Genomic DNA, 25333 nt, shown 5'->3' on the forward strand with positions numbered 1-25333 from the left:
GTGGCTTAACCAATTAACTACTACAACCGTGAATAGTAGCATTACTTCATTTAAATCGATCAGTAAATAAATGATCAACAAGGAAGGAAGAATAGTTTTCAAAACCATGACTTCGCTACATACGGACATTAAGGTAGCCAACCCCATCGGCCTCTACTCTGAATCGAAGGAATAGATAATTGATTAAGAGTCTTCTATTGCATGTATGTTATATCAATTCTAAGGTTCCTAAATTCACCACCTTGAACATTTCTCTATAAGGATTAGCTTCTAATCTCAAGTGGTCTGTTTAAAAACTAAATAAAATGAGAAAATTGAATTACAACGAAACGTCGTATTTAAATCGAATGTTTCCCTTAAGGTTTCGTTCAAAATTCTATGCGTTTGATCACAAAACTTCCGAGAGATATTCCTTTGACTTCGCCACATTAAAACTTGAAATGCAATATACTTTAATTATGATTTAACAGGTATTTGGCTATTCAGATTAGATAGGATATGTTGCTTGTAATTTATATATCATCAACATATATACTCACGAGGCTCATGTGATTAATTTCTTGGTATTCCTTAAAACAAAAATTCCCGATTATTTCATCTATACACGAGTTCCCAGCACTACCTGCCGGCAAACACGAGAACCATTTTTAGGCAAATGCACTTTTAAACTGAAGGGGAAGAAGGGTCTTACATAACCCTGATTTTTGTCATTTTCTCGTGAGATATTCTTCTATTTAAATTTCCTTACTTGTATTTATCTATTATTTGATTTATTGTTTTACGATATTGATGTATTATGACATATAGAATTAAAGTAAAGACTTTTAAAATCATATAGACTTTAATTTTACCCTAAATTAATATTGGACTTACCCAGTGAAACGCTGACTTTAATTTATCCCTAAACCATTAATGGATTCGCTTACTTTAAACGAAATTAATAACCTAAACTACGAACAAAATACGTTGAAATATATTAAAAAAAACATAAACCGACTCACTGACTCAATGATATTAGGATTAAAAGACATTTAAATTAAATCTATTACTAGGAGGAACACTGACTTTAATTTTCACCTAAACCATCAATGGACTCGCCCACTATAGACGAAATGAATACTACAAACAAAATACGTTGTAATATATTAAAAAAAAACATAAAATGACTCTTCGATTAATAATTAAAAGACGTATTTGAATTAAATCTATCACTAGGACTTTTTGAAAACACTTAATTCATCCTCTATTCTTTATAATCTTAGATTAAATCGTTTGATGATTTTTTTTTAGATTAGGGGATTGTCAAGTATCGTGGGTGGCATGATGACGTCACAGGACTCTCAAACAATATGAATTTATAATTATGTTTTAATGGTGGATGGAATGATAGTTGATGGTTTCCCTTTCTAAAATCAAAATTGAATTTATAGCATTTTTTTACGATTCCCCACTAAATTTGTTTCTTTTACTTTTATATCATTCGGGAAAAGTTTTCTTCTTTGCATTTTGAGAAGAATTTTTGGTAGCCAATCAGCAATTATTTCCCTCCTTCATGTTTGATGAAATTAATTTTGTATATGCAGTATATATATATATATATATATATATATATATATATATATATATATATACTTTTATATCATCAGGGAAAAGTTTTCTTCTTTGCATTTTGAGAAGAATTTTTGGTAGCCAATCAGCAATTATTTCCCTCCTTCATGTTTGATGAAATTAATTTTGTATATGCAGTATATATATATATATATATATATATATATATATATATATATATATATATATATATACTTTTATATCATCAGGGAAAAGTTTTCTTCTTTGCATTTTGAGAAGAATTTTTGGTAGCCAATCAGCAATTATTTCCCTCCTTCATGTTTGATGAAATTAATTTTGTATATGCAGTATATATATATATATATATATATATATATATATATATATATATATATATATATATATATATATATATACTTTTATATCATCAGGGAAAAGTTTTCTTCTTTGCATTTTGAGAAGAATTTTTGGTAGCCAATCAGCAATTATTTCCCTCCATGTTTGATGAAATTAATTATATATATATATATATATATATATATATATATATATATATATATATATATATATATACTGTATATATATATATATATATATATATATATATATATATATATATATATATATATATATATATATATATATATGAGAGAGAGAGAGAGAGAGAGAGAGAGAGAGAGAGAGAGAGAGAGAGAGAGAGAGAGAGAGAGAGAGAGAGAGAGAGAGATTAGAATAAAAACGAATTTTAAAAGCAGCCAAAATGAAGGGAAGGGAAGGAAACAACACAAAGAAAGTTCTGAGGTTGAATTGAAAATGGACTCAAATTATGCAGAATTATCTGTGTTGTAGGCCTACTGAATATTCTGACCAGCCAAAAAAAATTCTGAAAGTTATTCAATATTAATGGATGAAAATGTTAATGAAGAAATGCTAGCAATGATTGGTATAATCATCTGTTGTCGATGGGGAATATGAAAACCCTAGAAACGATTTAAGCGTAAAGGGCAAACTTTTAGTAAGAGGGATATTATGTCAAAATTATCTACAATCCAGTCTCCTGGGGGAGAGCAACACTCTCCCACAGTAGCCTTCAATATTGAAAAGATGCTAATGCAGCTATATTGGAGAGATGCAATCAGCACTTTAATGGCGCCACCAGGGTTATAAAGACTACTCTGATCCCGCAAACTCATGAAGTGCTTAATTTAATCATGAGTCTCTCCAAAACAAACTTTGCAAAGCGAAAGACTGCTTAGAAATTATTTTCAAATAATTCAAAACTTGCACAAATATCACACGAGGTGGGGCTGAAGATAAATAGAAGAAAGACAAAGACGCTGAGAACGGAGTATGCAATGGAAGATGAAATATCATTGGAAGGAGAAAGGATTAATGAGGTAGAATCATTTAAGTATTTAGGAACTATGGTCTCCAATACAGGATCTTTAGAATTAGAGTCTAGTGAAAGATTGATGAAAAAGCAAATCAGATAATGGCTAGGTTAAGTAAAGTTTGGAAATCAAATCGCCTAAAATTTCATATAAAAATCAGAATATATATGAGTTTAGTAAGATCGGTGTTACTCAATGGACATGAATCATGGTATGACAATGAAACAATCTCCAATAGATTTAGATTTGAGAATAAATCCCTCAAAAGGATATTGGGAGTTAAATGGCAGGACAGGATTAGAAATGAAACTATAAGAGAAATTACTTGAGCCCCATATATGGATGAGATCATGATGAGGGGTAGCTGGAGATGGTTTGGGCATGCTCTTCGCTCTCCCCAAGAGAGATTAGTTCACCAAACGTTTAACTGGGCCCCACAAGGCACTAGAAGAATTGGAAGACCCAGGCCTACACAGCTTAGGACTATAAAGCACGAAGTAGGAGATGATGAATGGAGAAGTATTTGCGTCAATAGGCGTAGGAGGAGATGATGATGATGAATTTAAAACTTACCCAAGCTGAAACACTTCTAGTCTCCACTACAGTATGACTTACTTAAACATAGTAAATATGACCTACTTGAGAAGAAGAAACCAACAAAATTGCAAGTTCTAGAATATTTCTTCATTAAATACATAATTGAAATCTTTGGTCCTTTCAGATAATTTAATTACAATTATATCTTGGTGAGAAATTAATCCAATATTAATCTAGTAAATTTTTTCCCCCTCAAACTATGATACACAAATCAAAATACTAAAGGCACTCAACACATTGAAGAATATATTGTATTATGTACATTAAAACAGTAAATTTGGCACCTGCACTTAAAGTTATTTCTCATGATCATTTTGCCTCCCAATCAACTTATCAGATTACTTATCAGCATGCAAGTCTACAATAATGAAAAGAAACAAGTCAGTGTCCAAAATATCCTGATATATCCCATAATTAGATTCCTAACCTCTTACTGTTGAGTAGGGTCCCTTGGAGAGCAATTACCTAGAATCGTCCCATAATGGGAGGAATATCTTTTTTGGAATATTGAATTTATAATAATGATCCATCACTTCTATAACAGAGTTTGATTAAATACTCAACAGAGCTCAAAATAGAACCTTGTTTTACTTTAATTTATATCATTAGGATATGATTAATGATAACAAACTGTATTACGGATATCATCATCATCATCTCCTCCTACGCCTATTGACGCAAGGGGATATATTGTGAATTAATCTTCATATTTTATGGAAGTAACAGGGACATGTTCAAATCTATTTAATCTCACCCACCATATGACCTTATACATGCCAACATAACTTGCATGCCAAATGCAATGAAATGCGTGCTGCTACATAGCCTAAGATACAAATCAAATGATAATGTTGCACAAATATTTGAGAAGAGTAACTACAAAAATTTTCAGGCAAGTGGTATTGCATCACAAGTAATCGCAACCTACTCTCTAATCCAGTGGCTACTTGATTGTTTGGATCAAATAGAACTGAGCACCTTCTAAATTTAATACGAATCAAGCATAACCTAAGTCAGGAAAATAAAGTGAATTAACAACACTCTAACATAACTGTAACAATATACCTGGGTGTAATTGGTACTTACCATAATTCACCATAATCCAAGCAAAGTCATTGATAATACAACCCTCTCCACTCACCCTTCTTCATACAGTTCTATGAGGCTATTTTGTCATAGTCATGAGCTGACAGCTCTTAATGTCTACAAGAGATGAGAAAGACTACCAAAGTTAGCAGGTAATTTAAAGATGAGGAAGATTACCAAATGTTAGTGGGTAATTCAGATCTGATGGAGAATAGTGGATAGGTAGTTACACTGGAGAATGACTAATGTGAAAGAGAGGTATGAAGATGTTGGAAAAGAGGTCTTGCACCAAATGCCAGGATGCACAAAACTGGAGGAAGTAGGCAAAGAAAGATGGCAGGTAAGATTTGAAAAAATGGTGGAATTATCATCTATCCATCATCTATACTTCTGGAACATCATACATACATTTGAGGGGCAATAAACTTTTTTGATACAGTATCATCTTACCACTTTTAGAGGTTTTGGAATGAGCTTCCTCTATAAAGTTAATGGTGTCCTCAAATTGTGAAAGGACATCATAAAAAAAGTTTTAAATATCTAATACCTTGAGACATTTTCTTTCTTCATGGACTCTTTATCACCGTTGTATCCTCAAGCTCTGGAAGGATAATCTGGCCCGTGTCCTGTTCATATCCTGAACACAGAAAAATAAATAGGAGCCTCTCCATAACCGTGTTGCATCTTTCAGTAATCCTTCTCGTAGCGTAGTAATACACTTCAAAGATAGAAACAGCAACATAACCTTGCGAAGGACTCTTAACGGCAACTGGATGTGCGTAAACGCTTTAGTAACGCTATTAAGACCTTGTTCCTTGTTACAGGAATCCAAAAAGGTTAGCCTCCAGAACCTAGCACTTATGCATTCGTAGACTAGGCACACATCACAGCATACACTTGCTCTATATTCAGGAGACAAATTCAAGACATTCTCAGCTCTTCCAAACACTCAAGTAAGATTTAAAATAAATCAATATCAATATCCGGTACACATATTCACCTTACACAGCAATTTTTCAGATGTCACTTGATGATTTGCAAGGTATTCAGCTATTCAATCTTATTAGGAAGATTTCAGCACAGTTTTTCTGATTCTTGGATGCAAACTGAAGCCATGCATAGGACCTGTGCACAAGGACTATAAATAACGATGATAACATTTCAGCAGAACAAGGCAATTTCTACTACATGGTAAGTATGATTATCAAAAATATTGTCATTGTCAATATCACAAATTTACACTATTAAACTTAAATCGACATCCTTAAAGACTAAATCCCTTTAAGATGGAAAACTAAAAAGTAAACTATTGTATAAACAGGGAACACCAAACAGTATTTAAAACCATGTGAGATTTTGATTGGTTCCTCAGAATGCATTTCAGCATGCAACTGTTTTGCCATAGGAAAGCGACTGGTCCTCTTACTAAAAATGCTGTCTTAGGATATGCCAGTCCCAAATATGTATACTACACAGTACAGAAGTAGGAAAGGTAATAATCATGAGCAAACTACTGAAAAATAGCTTTTATTCTCACACCTATAATCCAACATTGCACACAGGATGGTGCATGAATACTAAATATCACAACAGTACACACAATATGCAAAATACTTTCAATTGAAAAAAAAATCACAAATAAATAAAGGCTTATTGAAGTTACAAAAAGGTATAAATTCATGGTATAATCTTCCCTTGATATGAAAATTCCAAGGTATTTTTTTGGGGTGATGAAATTTAACCGCTAGTAGTGTGCTTAAATAATTTCAAGATCAAGCTTAAGGATATTTTGTACAACAAATTTTTCTTATTTATCTTGTATAAATGACCTTCATATTTTCTATTTATGGCTTTTTATTACAATATACAGTATGGTCCCTATGAAATATCAATATCAGGTTCTAAGTCAAGCTATAATTTCAATATTCTGGGATTATATAACTTCGTTTTAATCTGGTGATAATTGTGTAAAAACTATTGCACGAAGCATTCAAATTTTCAAAGGTTAGATTTGATATGCAATACAGTATAAATATGAGATACATTTTACCAAAAAAAAAAATTGATTTCCAGTTTAGGTTTGAGTGACAAAGCTCGATACATTTATCATTCTCCAATACAACAATGAATAGAAGGTTGAACCGTGATATTATTGCATTTAAAATAATAAGGAAACAAATCATGTTAATCATTTACATCAAATCATAAAATTCTTGAAGCACACAATTCATAATCACCTCAGAAATTTTGATGCACAATATTGTTCAGTATTGTACCGTGTACTTGAGATGCTATTACGTGATTTACTCTTTTTAAAGAACTGTACAGCTTTGCTTTGGAAAAGTACAAAATATTTTTCATAAAAGAGAAATAATCTGATACAAAATGAATGCGTGCACTGTATAACCTACAGTAATTTTATGATAAATAACAAAATATATTCCATGAAATGGAGAAATATAAGCCAAGTCATTCACCTGCTGAATGTAAGTTTTTTTCTGAGCAAAACTATATTTTCAAAACCTAAAATTGTACCTGTACTGTAAAATATTTCAAGTATAGGGAAAAATACCCTTGAAAAAGTTATATTAAAAAGTGAAAATTCAAAATGGTATGCATAAAAAGGAATGTAATAAAAAATAAAACCTTTCTGAGGCTACATCTGCATGGGGGGGTTCTTCTCAAGACCGAAACGAAAAGGAACCCTTTTCAATATTGCATTTAACCTGTTGTAAAGAGTACTCTTAAATTATAAAGAGTTCAATATCAGTTGATATTGACTATAAAGATATATATTTGTCATCCTTAATATCTGCTTGTCCAATGGGTCTGCTCTTCACTTGAGAGTATGGCTCAGCTTAACCAGGTGTTAACATGTATAAATATAATGTGCTATCAAGAAAGATGAAAGTAGGGGAGAAGGTTTTATGCTAATAACACATTAAGATTATGTTCATAAATCATAGTAGTTATAACAAAGACCTCTCAAACAGCTATTTGTAAGTTTCACTTGCTTGAGAAAGACAAACTTGATTTTCACTGATACTTTCTGTCTTGTATCAAAATACAATCTTAATTCACTTTTATCATTAGTTCATAAATCATTTTTAGAATTCAAAAAATCATAAAAAATACAATATTTTTTTTACATATTCTAAACAGGTATAAGCTAAGAGTAAGTGAAATAAAAGAAGGCATTTTCTTTCAACATCGAAATCCCATTCGCACACTAACCTTCCATTGTTATGTCTTACAAACTTGCATGTAAGAAATCTAATGTTTTTCATGTCACACGATTTTTCCACCCATTCTTAACTCGTACTCTAATTTCAACGTTGCGAAATATCTACATCGTATCAATGATAGTACCAAACCGTTACCTATATAAGCTATGACTAGTTATTTGCCATTTGATGTGCATGCCATGTAGAAGCCCCTTCACTATTATCTTTCAAAATGTTTAACCACAGAGTTTTACATCTATTCACATGGAATTACAATGATCCAAAAAGAAAATCTCTTTATATCAACTATTTCTGCAAATATTCTTATAAGGGACAGTTAATTCAGTACATAATCATGTGTGTCATGACGTGTTTACTAATCTTTATCTTGACATTTCTGTTTATGAAAAAAGGTATTCTAACCCCGTGATACCTGACAGTAATTCTCTCGTAATACCACTCGCAGAAATATTATACAGTAGGAAGCTGCCGGAAGGAACTTCCATCAAGGACGACATGGCTATCTCACCCAAAAATAGATTTTTCCTACGTCAAAATCTGTTTTAAATACTTCATTCAATACTATAATACCTGTATGATGTCAAGTGACAAATATAAATATAAATAATTGTATATCTATTTTATCCTTCAATTCAACACGCTGTTCTTTACTGCAAAGTATAAGCAATTTACTATTTGTTAGTGTAAATTGGTTAAACAATCTTTATAAATTTGTGGTACCAGTATTCCATTATCATATCTCAAATAAATTCTACTTACTCTACAGTTGAGCAAATGTTATAAAATTAATTCTCAACCAGGATTGAGAATTAAAATACTCAATCTATAAAAGCAACTGGGTGACTTGGAAAACACCTTACATTATCAAAGCGACACAATCAATTATCAAACCAAATTTTATGCTTGTTTTAATTCATGTAAAACCTAGTAGAATAGTCACAGTTAAGAACTATTATTGCCCTTTTTATTTCATAATTGTAGTCAGCAATAAGATACAACTTAGACTTGAAATTATTATAATTTCTGTAATTGAAATTCTAGATCTATTAAGGAGCATAATATTACCATACACATTTTCTTCACTCAACAACCTATGCTTTCATTAATAGCCTTTCCTTTAAAGATAAAAGAATTAGGCAAAAAATAATTATTGCAGGACGAATACAGTAATACCTCAGGATACGAAAATAATTAATTCCGGAGTGGCTTTCATAACACGAAATACAATGAAATAGAGACAAATACATTTGAATCATTCAATGTACTAACCTAACAGCGGAAAATTCGTTTCATACTCCAAGTATTATTTCGTAATATGAGGCGAAAAAATCGCATAATGAGTTTTTCATATACAACTTTTGTATCATGAGGTATTACTGTACTGTATTTATATCATTGAAGTTTACAGTAACAAAGATCACTATAAACTTTACATTGAACTCGCTTCTTGTGCACAGTATCCAAAATATAATTAACATTTCAACTTCAAACCTTCAAGGAATGTATACTGCTACAGATATTAATTTAAAATTACTCTAGTATCAGAAATATGACCAGTTATATCTCATAAAAAAGGTATATTACTCAGTATGGCAAGTAAGTCATAGGAATACTATATGTCTTATTATTTTCTGTACTATATGGCATATAAATTGAAAAGCACAAATTGATAATCTACTGATACTTTATCTTCATATCAACAGAAAAATAATTTTGAATCCTTTCCATCAGAAATAAATCAAAGTATTCTATTAAAATCAACTTTAAAAATTTGGTAATTAAAAGATGCCTATCATTTTTAGTAATAGTTACCATTAAACAACTCGACTCAATTGAATGTTGCCATTTCCATTCTCAATATCTTGAACTGCAAAATAAGGAACATGCTGAGAGAGAGAGAGAGAGAGATCATGCAGATATGTGCAGATCTAAAATATCTGAATGACATGATTAAATAATCAATTGACTATCTCTACTTGTTTTACAAGCACAGCTTTGTAAGTTTAAACTTCATATAGATCACAGCATATACCGTTGACTCTGTAAACATTTACAGTGGAATATAAAACAAAGTGGATTTTTAGCCATAAGCTAGTTGTGTTCTACAGTAGAACGTTCAGGTGCATACAGTAGGATGAATATTTTGATTAATCTTTAAGTAATTCAGGCAATTTTCTACCAAAATAAGCCTTCAAGTAACTAGAAAACTTCAGTTTTGTTCTAAAAGTTTTTCAATTAAAGGCAGAACAAAATAAGTCGCAGGAATTATTGCGTAATCGGGTGCTACAGGTGATGTGGACTGTAACACAAAACTCTAAATGCTTTGAGCTATTCGCAGTAGGAGTAGGCGACATATTATGTACATACTGAAGCACTTAACATCTAAATGCAGTCATGAGATTTCAACAAGCTTGCAGCTAAAAATCCAGTGGTAATATTTAAACTAAAAACTTAACGAACTACGCACTCCATCCATTATCAAACTAAATAAATAAAAATCCTAATAGGAACCAGGTAAAACATAATGATCAAACCACCACTGTTGTGTTCGTGAATTTGAACACTGTGTTACGAATACATCGTCCATAGACTGCCTGTCACCTCTGTCTAGGCATTTATTGGTAGCCTTGTGTACAATGTGTCCAGTCTGCAATGAATTATAAACAAATGACATTCAAATTAAATAAATTTTCTTTTAAATTAACATAAATATGAAAATTGTTTATTATACAGTACTGTACTACAAAATATCACTTTGAATAAATCTTAACTTGAACAGTGATCACATCAAGACATATACTAAAGTTTGATAATATTTATAAGAAATTAATCTTGAATAAGCTTCATATTCAAAGTCTTGGCCAGAAAAAAAAAAATTAATACATTATTCCATACTGCCACGTATCATTAAAGACTGAGGTTCAATTGTAAATGATAACCACATTAGACAACTCTCCCACTTTTTTTTTCTAGTACCAAGAAAATCCTGAGCAAGGGATAGGCGGCAAGCACTAATATTATGATTAATAAGTTTGTATTGACGAATATCTTTCGTGTTCTCATACAATGAGATTGTTAACTACTATCCTCATTTAATCACATGTTGCTTGAATAGGAGTTTTGAAGTAAGAATAATCTCTTAAAATTCAGATGATTGCATGGAGGAAATGGCATCATAAAATAAAAAATCAATACTCTTTTGTTTGGACTTTTAAGAAAAGTTTGTAATCCTCAGGAGTCAGTGGGACCTGCTAGCAAGAGAGTAGTTCATTTCCCACAGCAGACTGGACAAAATGTAACAGAACAGCAAAGGCAGGTACCCATAGAAACCCTTGCCTTAAAATTGTCAGTATGATTCCATCATAATTATGAGGGATCCATGCTGAAGATGCCCGAAAGGAACAAGCTTCTCCAGCAAGGAAAGGTGGCTAAGAAGACTCTGCTGGTGCCAGTTAACTCAACCTTTGCTTAGTTATGAGATCTGACTTCCAATTTATTACAATCCCTAGATCATGACAAAATACAAGGGAGTCGATCTTAATCCTGTAGCAAAATCCTTACGAAGGAGGCAAGGATCACCCAATTGTTCAAATACATGATCATACATATCCCTTATGAATGGGCCCAAGCTGCTAAAGGAGATTACACTCAAGTGAACACCTGTGGAACAGTACACAGTCCAAAGCACAGAGTCTTGTACAGTACTGTTACACTCTACCATAGGAGAAGCGGAGGTACCTCCAAGAGGACTGATGAATCTGTACTTAGAAGTACACATCCTTCAGATCCACTGAAAGTACGAAGTCTTCTTCTCTGATGGAATTCACCAAAGGCCGTACCATTTCCATCATGAACTTCATTTGAAAAGTAAACTTGTTCATTGAGAGGTCGATGACCGGTCTCCTGGCCTCAGTTGAATTCTCCATCTGGAAAAGTCATTGATTCACTGAATGATGTACCAGGAAGGTGACTGCCTTCCCACCAGATAGCATGTGACTCTTGTACTCGTTCTCCAAAGACTCCGAGATTGAATACCCAATGATTTTGTGAAAAAAGTTGTGCGCCCAGAAACTGGTCAAGCCATGAGACAGCTTGGAGGGAGGCCATGGAAGATAATTCTATGATCGCCGATTCAGAGGGTGAGAAGGACGTGCCTTCCGACTTGAGTCTGTCCGAATAGTCCCCCAATTAGTGCGCACACTGATGGGTCACCCTAAAGAGGTGCTGACACAGCCTTCCCTGACAAAGAAAGCCTTCTCTGCTTCGAGAGTTTGGGGGATAAGATCTTGTTTGACTGACTGGAAATGAGAGTTTTTAGATCCACGGATCCAATTTTCATCTTGATTCAGGGCCAAACTAGCCAGATCTAACCAGAGCAGCTCCAGAGAGAGCCTAAATATTTGAGGGGCACCAAAGTGCCGATCAATGACCAAAGTTCTCCCTGAAGATGGAGCAAAGGTCATCTCACCCAGTCCATTGCATTCACAAATGAGTGCAAGAATGTCCACGAAGGAACACTGACTCTAGATTGTCTGCCTCTATTGCTAATGGGCCAAAGTCCAGTACCTTAGGAGCTGACAAATCCTGAGTAACCAAATATCCCGCAGTAGTACAGTAGATGGTGCAGCAGACTGCTCTAGAGATTCACTGTCCCCTAACAAATACGAGCACTCTAACCTAAAGACAAACCCAACAATGCTATCAGGGCTGATGATGGACCAGGATTGTCAACAACAGTAGGGGAAGGATCTCTGATAAAGGCAGAGACAGAAGGAATAACCTGTACTCTTCTTTCTGTTAATTGGAGCGGGAAGTTGGCACTGACCTCATACTAATACCATAGGCACAGGGTACAGGATCCTATACCACCAGCCTGTGGCTGTCAGTTGCAACCAATGACAACATTGAGAGGTGCCAACTTTTCAACATGGAGTACCAAAGAACTGCAATGAGAGAAGACAGTAGCAAACCTGGTCCATATAGGAAGATGAGAGAGGTTGCCCAACTTCATCCAACACATAGCCGACAGAATGTGCATGGGGAGGCCACAATCTATACATGATAACAAAAAGGATAATTGTAAAAATTACTGTATGCTCCTAAAGAGTGATTGGATTTATCAACTGTTTATCAAAAGCAAAGAAGTCTTCAATATGCACTTGCAATCCTGCTTTCTTCCCTTATCATATATGAAGACAATATCACCATTTAATCTAAAGGTGTAAGAAAAAGATTCTGCAGTCTTGGATAAGATGCAATAATACGTCCATACTCGTTGTGACAGAAGACAGAAGTGAATAGTCTTCGACAGGCTGGTGGGGTTGGCTACTCGCCTGCGAGAACCAACCCGTTCCAACTCCAATGAAGATATTTCATATTTTAAATTATGAAATGTTTGTATACACATAGGAACAATACATACAGTTCTTTGATATATTTCAGTGTGTCATTGTTAGTTACTTTTAAGGAACACGACTCAGCTCAATGAAATACTGTAATGATATTTTTGGGTAAGAACTCTACCTACTTTCTTGCTTCTCGACTGATTTCCTCTATTAAAAAGGCATTTGAAAGATAATTTTATATATAAAAATGAGAGGAATTTTTTATAACTTAATCTTTATAATATGTATTTTATAAATGTATAAAAACACTTTCAATTGTGACTTTTTCAAATGGAAGTTTGAGATTTTCAAATAAAGTTATTTTCTGGATTTTAGGCAATAAAATTCTCTATCTTTTCTTATTTGGATGACAAAAATTGTAAATATAAAAAAAATAGTAAGAAATTTTTTCCAAAAATTTCAAGTTTTGAGAAAATGGGTTTAAACATTTTTTGTAGGGGTTGATTGAATAGACTCCAGTATGCATAAGTCTCATTTTCCTCATCACTGGGGATCATAAAGACATAATCATCATATTCCAAGGTTACTTGGCAATAAAAACAAATTGTTTTCATTAAAATATTATTTGAAACATGAGATATAGATATTCTCCAGACAAAATGCAATCATCTGAATTTCTTGAATTCCAACCAGAGGTCGTGAGCTACGTTGCTTAACTCCAATGATTTATTTTATATTTTAGAAGACTACAGATTTTATTTATTTCGCAGTTTTTTCGATTAAGCACTTTTGTTTCCATTTTGTGGGTCAACTCATTAATTGTTTATATCCATATACTACTAACTATTTTAGTACTAAGAATAACCTCCAGTTGACAAAACTAAACAATTTGAAAATATGTGAATGCAAGACTTGGTGTAAAATCTAGTCACCTTTTTCTTTTACTTATTTTTTTGGATCAGGTTGCGTGACTTATATAGAAACTTGACAGGTATATCAGCATCTTTAAATATTTACTCATTGATACAAATACCTATTAAATTACTGTTCATTACATAATTGATAAACTTTTGAAAACACCCGGTTTAACTTACAGAGGACAACGGAAAATTTGTAAGTGATTAAAACCTACAGAAGTTGATCTTAACAAAAACTAATTATGAAGATTACTCATAAACTTTGCAACTGAATACAGCAATAGACAATACAGTACCTGAGTTAAGACCCATTCCTGATTCCCTCTCCGTCCGTGACATGTAGACATCTTCACATTTTCATAAGTTTTGGCAAAGAAAGTTGGCACTTCCGCACAAACGTCTTCTCGTCGCAATTCTCCCGTTTTAGTAAAGGACATAAACTGAAAAGATACTCAGTTAATATGTTTTTCAGCATTCTTAAATACACTAACCAGTAATAAGATATAGGAACGTTAAATAAGACATATTTCCTGATTTGTCATCTTTTTACATAGAAAAGTTTATGTATGTTTTATCTGAATTACAATACAAAACCTCAAGCTTCTTAGCAAACAATGATCTTCATCATTTAACATAAACTCCAATTGCTATAGCTGTATTTGCATTTTCATACCAAGTAGATCATATTACCATGTTTCTTATTTCAAACAAATTGTGCATACAGTATTTTCTTATAAATAAAACTTTAAATTTTCTATTATATAACACAATATTTTAAGAGAACAATTAATAGTGATGATGATCAACTAATATATCAGAGACTGGCCATTTTCGTGAACAGTTCCCTTTAAATTTTCAAAGCTAAGTCCCATAAAAATATCTGTCTTTAAAAACAAATTAATTTTTCCATACAAAACCATTGGTACTCGTTAGATCAATTTTATGTTATGACATGTTTATGGATAAAAAGAAATGAAAGAGGCTACTTGACGCAGGCAATTAATATACTGCAGGTCCATTAACTCCCAGCAGTCGAACCGGCAACATACTTCATTTGTTACAACTTTGACAAAAAAATTTTGACAGGGAATTGAGTTGTTAAAGTCCCACTCTATTAACTGAGAACTAGAGGATCTGTTTAGAGATTCACATTATGTACCACAATCATCACGTCCCATTACTTTACACCTCACTCGTCAGGGAACTCCGAGTGTCAAATGCATCCCAAAGTACAGTATCTAGTTAAAACTGTAGTTGTAATTGCACGCTAATGTCTGTCATTCCACAGGCTCCCATATGGGATCATTATCGAGAGCCGGTGGGTTAAAGGACTTCTGAAAAAAGGTTAATGTAAGAGATGATGATTTTCTCTGGCAACTCCACAAACAAATATAAACCAAACAACCTGATAAGTATAGAGTCTTTCAAGAGTTTTGATACTAATCTATCTCGAGGAAATGTTTTAATTCTTGCATTCTAATATGTTTTGAATATTGTTCTCCTGTCTGGTATTCAGCATCTAACTCTCATCTTAACTTGTTGGATAGAAACTTGGTCCATTAGATTCCTTGTCCCTAACCTGGATATTAATCTCTGGTACTGTTACTTAGTTAGAGTTCCTTTTGGATATTGTACAAGATTTTTCATAATTCTGACCATCCTTTGTATTCAGGTCTCCCCAGACTATACCATGGTACTAGAGTACTGTTAATTCTAACAGAGTTCCATTTTTATCATAAGGTTTAATACAGCACAGTAGTCTAGAAGTTTGATTTCATATGACCAGATAGTGGAATAATTTGGTAGTTAAATTGGTGGAACTTCAGAAGGTTCAAATTTGCTGATTTTCTGTTGATAAGGTTGACATGTACCATTTCATAGTTTATATAGCTTATCTAAATATATAAGCTATATATAAACATGCTACTCATCTAAATATATTTCATATTTCTTAATTTCTTTCAAGCATAGTTTATTCATTACTTCTCTATCTCTTTTCTCAGGTACATCCAAAACAGAAAAAAACATCAGAGCTCCTACGTGCAGTCTGACAGGACTTTTATTAACAGTGCATGCATGTTACTGATTTGCTTGCATATAGTGTCAGAAGAACAACAAATTCTTTAACCCTTTTACCCCCAAAGGACGTACTGGTACGTTTCACAAAAGCCATCCCTTTACCCCCATGGACGTACCGGTACGTCCTTGCAAAAAGATGCTATATAAATTAGTTTTTTATATTTTTTGATAATTTTTTGAGAAAATTCAGGCATTTTCCAAGAGAATGACACCAACCTGACCTCTCTATGACAAAAATTAAGGCTGTTAGAGCAATTTAAAAAATATATACTGCAAAATGTGCTGGGAAAAAAATAACCCCCTGGGGGTTAAGGGTTGGAAATTTCCAAATACCCCGGGGGTAAAAGGGTATGAGCCCCCTGATCTTTTTAGGGAAATACTTGTTTATTTGTCATAGCTATAAGAGGAATAAAGGGCACCCTATTCAATACAGCAATTTCATCCCAGGAAAACAATGCTTTAATCCTTTCATAACTTCATCCGCTTCAATAAAATGAAAGGTCAATTGCCTGCTTCTTCACAAATTGGTAAAGGTGAATCAAAATAAACAAAGGTTAAAAGGTGTCTTGTTTCAGTTCCAGTTTCATCAAAATAGATGCTCACCAGCCGAGCAACCTCAACATCCCACTCTGATGTCCAACCAAAGCAGTGGCCTTCCCAGTAAACATCTTAAACTCACAGTCCGGGGGTGGGATCGATCTGCCGCCATGCGAATGCTAAGCAAACACATTACCACTGTACTAGCCAGGATAAGGCTGTTTGATAACTTTCAAACAAAGAAATCTTAATAAAAATGATATTTTAATTAAAAAATAAATTTTTGAATATACTTACCCGGTGAATATATAATAGCTGCAACTCTGTTGCTCGACAGACAAAAAACAGTAAAAACTCGCCAGCGATCGCTATACAGGTTGCGGGTGTGCCCACCAGCGCCAACTGTTGGCCAGATAGCACTCTCGATGTAAACAAAGACTCAATTTCTTCTCATCCCACTGCGTCTCTATTGGGGAGGAAGGGAGGGTCGTTTAATTTATATATTCACCGGGTAAGTATATTCAAAAATTTATTTTATAATTAAAATATCATTTTTAAATATTTAACTTAGCCGGTGAATATATAATAGCTGATTCACACCCAAGGAGGTGGGTAGACCCCAGTTAAAATATGTTTACATCGTACAAGCTAAGATTTTTATTTCATTTTGGAAGTTATCAATATAACAAAAACAAAATAAATAGGTACCTGGTAAGGATGTCGACTTAGACGATTACTCTGCCTTGTAAGTACGTCTTCCTTACGGGGCCTCGCGATCCTCTTAGGATGCTGACAGACCCCTAGGAACTGAAGTATCAAGGGCTGCTACCCATACAACAGGACCTCATCAAACCCCTAATCTGGGCGCTCTCAAGAAATGACTTTGACCACCCGCCAAATCAACCAGGATGCGAAAGGCTTCTTAGCCTTCCGGACAACCCATAAAAACAACATTAAAAACATTTCAAGAGACAGATTAAAATGATATGGAATTAGGGAATTGTATTGGTTGAGCCCTCACCCACTACTGCACTCGCTGCTACGAATGGTCCCAGTGTGTAGCAGTTCTCGTAAAGAGACTGGACATCTTTTAGATAAAAAGACGCGAACACTGACTTGCTTCTCCAATAGGTTGCGTCCATTATACTTTGCAGAGATCTATTTTGCTTAAAGGCCACGGAAGTTGCTACAGCTCTAACTCCGTGCGTCTTAACCTTAAGCAAAGATCGGTCTTCCTCACTCAGATGTGAATGAGCTTCTCGTATTAACAATCTGATAAAGTATGACAAAGCATTCTTTGACATAGGCAAGGATGGTTTCTTAACTGAACACCATAAAGCTTCAGATTGGCCTCGTAAAGGTTTAGTACGATCTAAATAGAACTTAAGAGCTCTAACAGGGCATAAGACTCTTTCTAGTTCATTGCCTACGATCTCCGATAAGCTGGGAATATCGAAAGATTTAGGCCGAGGCCGAGAAGGTAGCTCATTTTTGGCTACAAAACCAAGTTGCAGCGAACAAGTAGCTTTTTCCGACGAAAATCCGATGTTCTTGCTGAAGGCATGAATCTCACTGACTCTTTTAGCCGAGGCCAAGCATACCAGGAAAAGAGTCTTAAGAGTGAGATCTTTCAGGGAGGCTGACTGTAAAGGCTCAAACCTGTCTGACATGAGGAATCTTAGTACCACGTCTAAATTCCACCCAGGAGTAGCCAAACGACGCTCCTTAGTGGTCTCAAAAGACTTAAGGAGGTCTTGCAGATCTTTATTGTTGGAAAGATCTAAGACCGATGCCAACATGCTTCTGTAGCCCTTGATAGTGGGAGCTGAAAGGGATCGTCCTTTTCTCAGGTATAAGAGAAAATCAGCTATTTGGGCTACAGAGGTACTGGTCGAGGATACAGAAACTGACTTGCACCAGTCTCGGAAGACTTCCCACTTCGATTGGTAGACTCTAATGGTAGACGCTCTCCTTGCTCTAGCAATCGCACTGGCTGCTTCCTTCGAAAAGCCTCTAGCTCTCGAGAGTCTTTCGATAGTCTGAAGGCAGTCAGACGAAGAGCGTGGAGGCTTTGGTGTACCTTCTTTACGTGTGGCTGACGTAGAAGGTCTACTCTTAGAGGAAGACTTCTGGGAACGTCTACTAACCATCGAAGTACCTCGGTGAACCATTCTCTCGCGGCCCAGAGGGGAGCAACTAACGTCAACCTTGTCCCTTCGTGAGAGGCGAACTTCTGCAGTACCTTGTTGACAATCTTGAACGGTGGGAATGCGTAGAGATCCAGATGTGACCAATCTAGGAGGAAGGCATCTATATGTATTGCTGCTGGGTCCGGGACTGGAGAGCAATAGATTGGAAGCCTCTTGGTCAGCGAGGTTGCAAAGAGATCTATGGTTGGTTGACCCCAAGTGGCCCAAAGTCTCTTGCACACATCCTTGTGGAGGGTCCATTCGGTTGGAATTACTTGCCCTTTCCGACTGAGACAATCTGCTAGGACGTTCAAGTCGCCCTGGATGAACCTCGTTACTAGGGAGATGTCTTGACCTTTTGACCAGATGAGCAGGTCCCTTGCGATCTCGTACAACGTCAGTGAGTGGGTACCTCCTTGTTTGGAGATGTACGCCAAGGCCGTGGTGTTGTCCGAGTTTACTTCCACCACTTTGCCTCGAAGGAGATACTCGAAGCTTTTCAAGGCCAGATGAACTGCCAACAGCTCCTTGCAGTTGATATGCATGCTCCTCTGACTCGAGTTCCACAGACCTGAGCATTCCCGACCGTCCAGCGTCGCGCCCCAGCCCAAGTCCGATGCGTCCGAGAAGAGAACGTGGTTGGGTATCTGAACAGCCAGGGGAAGACCCTCTCTTAGGTTGATATTGTCCTTCCACCAAGTCAGACAAGACTTTATCTTTCCGGAAATCGGGATCAAGATCGCCTCTAGCGTCTTGTCCTTTTTCCAGTGAAAAGCCAGATGGAATTGAAGAGGACGGAGGTGTAGTCTTCCTAGTGATACAAATTGTTCCAGGGATGACAGCGTCCCTACCAGACTCATCCACAGCCTGACTGAGCAGCGTTCTTTCTTCAGCATCTTCTGGATGGAGAGCAGGGCTTGATCTACTCTGAGGGCCGACGGAAAAGCCCGAAAAGCTTGACTGTGAATCTCCATCCCTAAATACAGAATAGTTTGGGATGGGACCAGCTGCAACTTTTCCAAATTGACTAGGAGTCCTAATTCCTTGGTCAGATCTAGAGTCCACTTGAGATCCTTCAGACAGCGACGACTGGAAGAAGCTCTGAGAAGCCAGTCGTCCAAATAAAGGGAGGCTCGGATGTCCGATAAGTGGAGGAATTTGGCCACATTCCTCATCAGCCTCGTAAATACGAGAGGAGCTGTGCTTAGGCCAAAGCACAGGGCCCGAAACTGGTAAACCACATCTTCGAAGACGAATCTCAGAAAAGGTTGGGAGTCTGAGTGAATGGGGATGTGGAAGTAGGCGTCCCTTAGGTCTAGCGAGACCATCCAGTCTTCCTTTCTGACCGCTGCTAAGACTGACTTTGTGGTCTCCATGGAAAACTTCGTCTTTGTGACAAAGACATTCAGAGCACTGACGTCTAGCACCGGTCTCCAACCTCCTGTCTTCTTTGATACTAGGAAGAGACGGTTGTAAAACCCCGGTGATTGAAGGTCCGAGACTTTGACCACCGCTCCCTTCTCTAGCAAAAGAGACACTTCCAGTTTCAGGGCTTGTCTCTTTTCTTCCTCTCTGTACCTGGGAGATCGATCGATGGGGGACGTCGCTAGAGGGGGTTTGCGTACAAAAGGGATTTTGTACCCCTCTCTGAGTAACTTCACAGATTGTTGATCTGCGCCTCTCTTCTCCCAGGCTTGCCAGAAGTTCTTGAGTCTGGCTCCTACTGCTGTCTGAAGTTGCGGGCAGTCAGACTCTGCCCTTAGAGGACTTGGATCCTTTCCTCTTCCCTCGCTTCCCTTCGGCACGAGCACCTCCTCTGCTGGAGGCTCTGCCACGAAAGGGCGGAATAAAGCGAGACGCTGGAGTGTCTATCCTCGGTCTAGCAGACAATGTAGGCAAAGGGGGAGCTTTGCGAGCCGAGGACGCAACTAGATCGTGGGTGTCCTTCTGAACTAAAGATAAGGCAATTTCCTTTACCAAGACTTCAGGAAACAGGCACTTGGAAAGGGGAGCAAAGAGTAGCTCAGATCTTTGGCATGGCGTCACTCCAGCAGACAGGAAAGAACATAGAGACTCTCGCTTCTTCAGGACTCCGGACGTGAATGAGGCGGCTAGCTCGTTGGACCCATCACGGACGGACTTGTCCATGCAGGACATAATGAGCAAGGAAACATCCTTGTCTGCAGAAGAGATTTTCCTGCTCAGGGCTCCTAAGCACCAGTCTAAGAAGTTAAAGACTTCGAAAGCCCTAAATATACCTTTAAGAAGGTGGTCCAGGTCCGATGGTGACCAACAAATCTTCGAGCGTCTCATGGCAAGGCGGCGGGGAGAGTCTACAAGACTTGAGAAGTCGCCCTGGGCAGAGGCAGGAACTCCCAAGCCGAGAACTTCTCCCATGGCATACCAGACGCTCGATCTAGACGAGAGTTTAGATGGGGGAAAGGCAAATGCTGTCTTTCCTAAACTCTTCTTAGTCTCTAACCAATCTCCCAACAGCCGCAAAGCTCTCTTGGATGAGCGAGAGAGAACGAGTTTAGTAAAGGCAGGTGCGGTAGCAGGCACGCCTAAAACAAACTCTGACGGCGACGAACGCGGAACCACAGAAACAAAGTGGTCAGGGAACAACTCCTTAAATACAGCCAAGACTTTTCTAAAGTCCAAAGATGGTTGAATTGCCTTAGGCTCGTCAAGTTCTGAAGGTTGATCCTCTTGTGGTTCAGCAACGTCCTCATCTGAGAGTTCCTCCTCCGAAAACTGATGAGGAAACGGCAAAGGAGTGGGCAACGTTTGGCTCGCTGAGTCCGGTCGCACTGGTGCATGCGTGACGGAGCCGGACGCAGCGTCATGGAACTGCTGCACAGTCTGTGAACTGTCAACAACCATGGTTGCGCGAGGACGCACAGCGTCCACCCCAGACTGTTTAGACCGTCTGGGTTGTGCAGTCAACACCATACCGGGTTGCGGAGGTTGACGCACCACGTCAAAACAAGTCACCTCTGATGGTTGCTGAACGTCCTGAACGTCAACAACCACCTCCGTGCGTCGCCTAACGTCAACGTGCGGCTGGCAACCCACACTGGGTCGCATCGGTGGAGGTACAACCCCAACTGGTAGACGTGAGAAAGTTACCTCAGCGCCAACAGGACGCACAACAGACCGATTGGATGGTTGTTGGCCAGAAGGTTCAGCAGCAACCTTCTCCGCATTGAAGTCCTCCATCAAGGACGCAAGCTTGGACTGCATGTCCTGCAGCAACACCCATTTAGGGTCTACGGCAGCAGGTGCGGCAACAGACGGGGTGAGCGACTGAGGCGGCACCGCTTTGCCTCTCTTAGGCGGCGAGCAGTCATCAGATGACGGCAACGAGTCCGAACTGACCCAGTGGCTACAACTGGGACGTTGGACTTGTCCTGAAGGGACCGACTTACGCTTCAAAGGTCGTGAGACCTTGGTCCAAGGTTTCTTACGAGAAACACCTTCGGACGACGAGGTAAAAACGGGCTCTCTCGTCTTACGTTGGTAGGGGCGATCTTGGGGAGATACGCCTGATACCATAGAGGGAACGTCTGTTCGCTGATCAAGGCCTCTCGAACCCATGAGTCGTACGACATTGCTTCTCCCCTGGGCTTGGGAGCTTGCAAGAGGTCCCGGACTAGGAGGACGACAGGCACGAACAGACGAACCCTCAAGCGCAACACTGTTCACAACACTTTGAGAAACACTAGGCACTTTAACACTTTCCACGGCACTTTGGCACTTTAGTTCCTTTACGTCCGCCATGAGTTGATTGCGGTCACTTGCAAGGGCCTCAACTCTCTCCCCCAAGGCATGGATAGCACGCATCATGTCTGCCATCGATGGTTCCTGAGTGCTAGGAGGGGGGTTAGGAACAACCACTACAGGGGAAGGATTAGGTTGAAGGGCATGTGGAGAGGAAAAATCTACCGACCTAGAAGAGCTTCTCCTTACCCTATCTCTCTCTAGTCTGCGTGTGTACTTCTCAAATTCGATAAAATCGAATTCCGAAAGGCCCACGCATTCCTCACACCGATCTTCCAATTGACAGGTTTTACCCCGACAATTGGAACAAACAGTGTGAGGGTCGAGAGAAGCCTTTGGAAGACGCCTATGACAGTCCCTAGCATTACATTTTCTGAACTTGGGAACTTGTGAAAGGTCAGCCATTTTGAATTGGTCAAGGGAAAATTCCAAAAAACGATCTAAGTCATCAACAATTAATCCGATCCAAAAAAGAGTTCAAGGATTTATTTGAAGAAAAACACCTGTACTGCGAAAGCTCAAACCAAATTAAAGTACTTCACCAAATATGATGGGAAAAACTCCAGGTTTCAACAGCGAGTAAAGTACGTCTTGTCGACACGTCGACAGAGAAGAAATTGAGTCTTTGTTTACATCGAGAGTGGTATCTGGCCGACAGTTGGCGCTGGTGGGCACACCCGCAACCTGTATAGCAATCGCTGGCGAGTTTTTACTGTTTTTTGTCTGTCGAGCAACAGAGTTGCAGCTATTATATATTCACCGGCTAAGTTAAATATTTAAAAATCATTGTTTTGCAAAATATATTGAATTTTTTGGGGGGGTTGAGATTAGAAAGCCTGGCTGTGGGGTGACTTATTAGTCAGCTTTCATTGTACTCTACTTTTAAAAAACTATTGTAATCTATTGTTACATAAAACAAAATGGACTGATCAAATAGTTATCATCGTTCACTGCAGGATTTGGGGATGGGTGCGGAGAAACCCTCCATAAATAGGAAATTACAATGAATTTTGATAAAGTAAATCCTCTTCAAGTGTTCGTTCGAGTTGATCATCACCGACCTCCTCTCTCTCCCCGGTATGAGGGACAATACAGTGGGAAGAAAGCTTGCCAAGTTCAAATAGGGGGCAGTACCCAGTGGGTCTCCATCTAGCCACAAAACTGAAAACTTTACATTCTTTTTAGACAGTTCTCTTTAAAATATGGGGAAAACATTTTAAAAATATATATGGATGAGATCATGGTGAGGGACAGATGGAGATGGTTTGGGCATGTTCTTTGCACTCCCAAAGTGAGATTAGTTCATCAAACTTTCAACTGAGCTCCACAAGGTACTAGAAGAGTTGCAAGACCCAGGCCTACATAGCTGAGGACTATGAAGCGTGAAGTAGGAGATGGTGAATGGAGAGGTATTGATTTAGAAACTCAAGATAGAGACGACTGGCGAAATCTAACCGAGGCTCTTTGCGTCAATAGGCGTAGGAAGAGATGATGATGATGATAATGTATTATACTCTATATACAAAACATCTTGAAGGATAGTTCTTCCCCAGTCCCCACTGAACTGGTTCAAGATGTATGAACTTGAAATCTATTTAGAAAAATTAGAACAAAGACAGAATACGGTACAGTAATCTTCAACTTACAAAATGTACTTTCTCCTAGATAAAGCAAAATTTACCTCTCACATTTTTTGTTGGTCTACACAGGTACAAAGGTAACACGATTTAGTAAGGCAATTGTTTGTATTTATAAGACATGAAAAGTCTTTACGGAACTAGTGCTCGTTATTTATTGCTTTTCATCTAAAGTTGATATGCAGTACTTGCTTGAACAAAAACAAGTAGCAATGAGTAATGAACCAAAAGAAAACTCCAATACAAAAACCTAAAAATAAAGTTATGCAAAACATGGTAAGTAATAAGCCTTAAAATTAGATAAAAGTATATTTAGTACTTTTCCTGATAAAAAATAAACACTACTAATGTCAAATCTTTACCTGACTGGATGCTACAAATGTGTGACAACTGTAGAGACCCATATTATAAGTACTCTTCTCATTTCTCTGAAGATTGTCAAAGCATAAGTCTGGCTTTGTATTGTTGTTACGCAGCTATGGGAAGAGAGAGATTTTTCTTTGCATAACACTTAATCTTATATTGACGGTTCCCAAGGTAAAGCCTCGTATAATTCCAAGAGGGAGAGAACTTCTTCTTGCTTAACTGATGCAGTCTAGGATTCCAAAAAATATTTTTCTTTGGCTTAAATTAAAACTCACCTTCATAAAAGAACTCCTAACATCTTTACACCTGTCAATCAAAAGATTATCTGTGAAATGTACATATATACTACATGTTTGTTCTGGCCATAATTCAGTCATCACAGGAGTCCTGTACATACTCTTGCATGAAAAAACAGTCATAACCTTCAAAAGCAACATGCTCTAAAGTTTGCTTTACAAACATCTTAGCAGTGCATTACAGTTAATTGAATTTACTTCTCAGTAACCAATCTACAGATATACAATAAAATTTCAACAATGTAAAATCCTAATTGCTAAATTACAATACTGACACTGCATAAAAAGAAAAAAAACAA

General features: G+C 37.2%; 1 protein-coding gene across 1 annotated transcript in view; it reads right to left on the reverse strand.

Moving 5' to 3' along the window:
* Positions 1-6154: 6154 nt before the first annotated feature.
* Pgant1 (Polypeptide N-Acetylgalactosaminyltransferase 1) overlaps positions 6155-25333 on the reverse strand; it is an 84034-nt gene continuing 64855 nt past the window's right edge. The window contains exons 8-9 of the mRNA XM_068364775.1: positions 14447-14590; positions 6155-10535 (exon numbers count right to left, since the gene is read on the reverse strand). Coding sequence (XP_068220876.1) covers positions 10389-10535; positions 14447-14590 — 291 coding nt within the window. The 3' untranslated portion in view covers positions 6155-10388. The remainder of the gene's footprint in view (positions 10536-14446; positions 14591-25333) is intronic.

Source organism: Palaemon carinicauda, chromosome 41, assembly GCF_036898095.1.
Source record: "Palaemon carinicauda isolate YSFRI2023 chromosome 41, ASM3689809v2, whole genome shotgun sequence".
Classification (NCBI taxonomy): Eukaryota; Metazoa; Arthropoda; class Malacostraca; order Decapoda; family Palaemonidae; genus Palaemon; species Palaemon carinicauda.